At 38.4% G+C, this 3,990-nt stretch overlaps 1 protein-coding gene across 1 annotated transcript in view; it reads left to right on the top strand.

The window, feature by feature from the left end:
* Positions 1-224: 224 nt before the first annotated feature.
* LOC125034909 (protein asteroid-like) overlaps positions 225-3,990 on the top strand; it is a 12,659-nt gene continuing 8,893 nt past the window's right edge. The window contains exons 1-3 of the mRNA XM_047626956.1: positions 225-320; positions 2,881-3,084; positions 3,407-3,836. Of these exons, the coding sequence (XP_047482912.1) occupies positions 2,885-3,084; positions 3,407-3,836 (630 nt within the window). The 5' untranslated portion in view covers positions 225-320; positions 2,881-2,884. The remainder of the gene's footprint in view (positions 321-2,880; positions 3,085-3,406; positions 3,837-3,990) is intronic.

Consider the following 3,990-nt stretch of genomic DNA (forward strand, 5'->3'; position numbering starts at 1 on the left):
CATACCTAAATTGAACTAGAATTCTGAGAAAACCATAAAGCCCGAACATCCGATTACATTCCCCTGTATCAACGTGTCCCTATATCACATGTAAATATCCTTCCTTATATTCATTCCTCCCTTAATGGTGAGTCTAATCACTAGATGGCAGTATCGTCGTTTTCTGTGATGTTTAGGGGTAACATTTACTTCTTAATATTTTCCAGGGGTAACTCTCCAGTCTTGTATTCACAGCGAAAATCCCGTGTGTTTACGTCTGAGTCGGATGGTCAATACCATGTGGTCTTTGTAGGAAATAACGTTGGGGACGAATAATAAAGGTAGTATGAGCTATTCATGAGTGTAAATGTTATATTTGCCTTTTGCGGAATGCGGAATCGTGGTATTTGATGAGTGTACGAGCGTAAATAAGATGAGTATTGCTGTTTGATGAGATGACTTGAGGGTGTATGTTGGGAATGCAGGTTCCAGGCGGAGCTGTTCTCTTCATTAGTGACTAATAATAGTGTCGGTAATTTTTCAGAATACCTTCGCATAACCGATCGCGATGATTTTGGTTTCAGTGGATTCCTCTCACTCTCAGCTATCCTATTATATGATAATTATACACCAGAGGACCCCCCCCCCCCCCATTAGTAACAGTCTAGTCCCGATAGCATGGGAGTGCATGAAAGGCACCAGGGAACTATAACGTATAATGAGAGGTGTCGCAGGGAGCTCCCTCGCGATCCCCTTCATGGTGGGTTGCCACCCCCAACCCCTCCAAAGGAAAACAAAGAATCCTCCATGTATTCACAGCAGGGTAGAGTGTACGACATGTGGGAGTGCCCGACACCAAGTTTGTCTAATGCTCTCATGCTGTACATTGGTGGAGGATTCTGTTTTCTTGGGCGGGGGTATAGGGGTGGCAGCCCCTGCATTCGGCAATATAGTGAGGTATCTTCATTAAGTTATTATATTGGCAGCAATTTCCCTGGTACCTTTCATGACCTCTCCTGCTATCAGAGCCATATTTGTGTATTAGAGGGTGAGAGGAATCTATCAATATCAAAATCATGATGATTGGTAATGGGAAGGCATTGTGAAAAATTACCAGAATATCATTATTCTGGCTTTCTTTTTCTTCTTTATATTTTCATGATACATAAATGTGGGGGAAAAAATAAACTGTAATGACAACTCAATGTGTTTGTTTTGTATCACTGTGCTTGTAGAACTACCACTGGTAATGGTAATTATGCTGGAAACACATGTAGATTGTCATGTTGCTATGTTTTGCAAATAGACATATCCACTGTGAATATTCAGAATATCTTCACATGACCGATTGCGATGATGGATTCCTCTCATTCTCTGCTACCCATATATAGATTAATGTTACCTTTACTTAATGTTGCATTTTCTGTAAGTTGGCATGAAGTGCTAATAAAGGGGAGGTACTAGGGAATAAATACAAGGTATGAAAGGTCAGGTTTGGATTTTTTAGTTTGCATGGGAATCTCAGTAACAAAATACCTGTGTATACATATATATATATATATATATATATATATATATATATATATATATATAAATTATGCTGTGGAAACTCCCTAATACCCATAATCTTGGCACCAATAGCAGGTGACGACATGAATGGTACAAGGAAATTGCAGGGTTAAATATGAACAATATACAGAGAATAGGTCAATATAAAGTCAGATGCAGGGGGCACAGCCCCCTGCACTCCCCCTGCTCTGGACAACAAAGAATCCACTACATATGTACAACAGGAGAGAGCATGGGACAGATTCTGCATCAGGCGCTTCTGCATGTCAGTCTTATGTTCTGTCCTGCTGTTAATAAATGGAGGATTCTTTGTCTTCTAGGGTGGGGGTTGGGGGGGTAGTATTTATGTATGTATTTCATGTATATTTATTGTATTTTACCCCACAATTTCCCTGGTACTTTTCATGCCCTCCCCTGCTATCAGCAGGGAAGGGCATGAAAAGTGGGGGTTTGAGGGGGGATGTTCTACACAGGTAGTAGAGGCTTGAAGGTATTCTTAACAATTACTGAATCCACTATAGGCTCAGGCTCAGAATATCACAGCTGCCATTAGTGATGAAGCTGCATCTAGGTCCTGCAAACCAAAATCACATACAATCTGGCAAGGTTGGGCTTGTCAGATTTCCTGATAATTTATCAGCAATCCAAGCTTTATCTTGCTACAACATGCCTAGTGAAACCATGTTGATTAGCCTTTACCAGCTTTTTGACAGGCAGGAAGGATTCCAGATTGTAGGCCTTCCCATCATAGACCCATTTGAAAGGCACAATGGTTTAATTTTCAAAATTTACTGTTTTATAAACCAGAAAATCAAGTTTAATTCATGATATATTGGGTTATAACAAGACCTTGAGGGCTGCCATCGAATGCCACTTGGCAAGTATTTTGCATTTGATATCAGCAGAAGTGGGCCCATAGGAGGAAACCTGTGGTTTATGAAGAAAAGTTCTTTCTTATTATATCACTTTAGGTTGTGTAAATAGTATGGAATTGCAAACATGTACTTTTCAGGAACCATGGTCATTGCAACATGCATTACACTGATAAATGAAGATGAATAACTGAGAAACATAACTATGAAAAAGTATGATTTCCCATCCATGGTCAGTAGTAACCAAAATTCAGGAATCATTCTGAGACAGCCACCTTCCTTCAATGTTGGTTCATACCTTCTCAGTTCCCTTTATCAATATTATTATGACCTTTTTTTTATAATGACCTTTTAGTTATTTTTTATAATGTAACACATTATTTTTTAGTTATATTTTTTTATAATGTAACACATTTTATTTTTAGTTATTATGTATTGATGTTTGTCTGATATTTTCCAGAAAGATGGGTATACGTGGCCTTCATTCGTATGTCCTTGAACATGCATCAAAAACACTTGAATGGCACAAGCTTCACAACCGCAATCTCATCATTGATGGCAACAATTTGGCACATTTTTTGTATGATGAATGTTCAGGCATCAATGCTTACTTTGGGGGCGACTATGACAAATATGCAAATTTTGTCCAGAAGTTTTTTGAAGGGTGAGTTTAGTTATTTTTTTTTATAGATTTTACTTGCTACTGTTTATGAATTTAGCAGAAAGATATAGTGACCTATGATTGATTTCCTTGCTGACTTTATTGTAATGAAATGCATGTAACAAATTTTCTCTTCCTGGCTTTTTTTGTCTCTCTTCTTCCTTTGCCTTTTTCTTCTATTAATGGAACATTTTTTTTTTTTTTTTGTACTATTTGGCTGTATACCTAGTTTTCACATGAGTTATTTTTCTATAAGATTTATTATCTGTACCATTGAGCCATAATCCATTTTTACAAGGAATTTCTGTTTGTAACCTATCCACAGGTTAAAGAAGTGTAATGTAAAAGTCATCGTTGTGATGGATGGTGGCCAGCCTGTTGACGGCAGCAAATGGGTAACAGTCCAAACCAGGTTGCAGATGCAGCTTAGCATGTGTCTGCGAGCCAGCCCCTCCATAGCCAACTTCAAAATTTTCCCCCCAATGGGTCGCCAGGTCTTTGTGACAACTCTGCGCTCCATGGACATCACCATCTTGCAGACTGACTTTGAGGCTGATATGGAAATAGCAGTCCTTGCCAAGAACCTGGGCTACACAGTCTTAAGTAATGACTCTGACTTCATTGTGTGTGATGTGCCCCTGATCAGGCTGGAGTCCATGAATTACAAAAATGTCATCACTGAGACCAATAAGAAGACTGGAGAAACCTACAGTTATATTCCCTGCTTTCTCTTCAACAGAGAAGAATTTTGCACGGTTAGTATTTTTTTAAGTTGGCATTTCTGGAGATAAATTTTTTTTTATTATAAGTGATGTGATTTGCACCCACGAATGATGCAACATTTTGGAGTCCACAATCTTTTAAATATTGTTGCATTTCTAGAATAGTGGGAATTTTACAATCTTTACA

The sequence above is a fragment of the Penaeus chinensis genome, chromosome 19, assembly GCF_019202785.1.
Source record: "Penaeus chinensis breed Huanghai No. 1 chromosome 19, ASM1920278v2, whole genome shotgun sequence".
Lineage (NCBI taxonomy): Eukaryota > Metazoa > Arthropoda > Malacostraca > Decapoda > Penaeidae > Penaeus > Penaeus chinensis.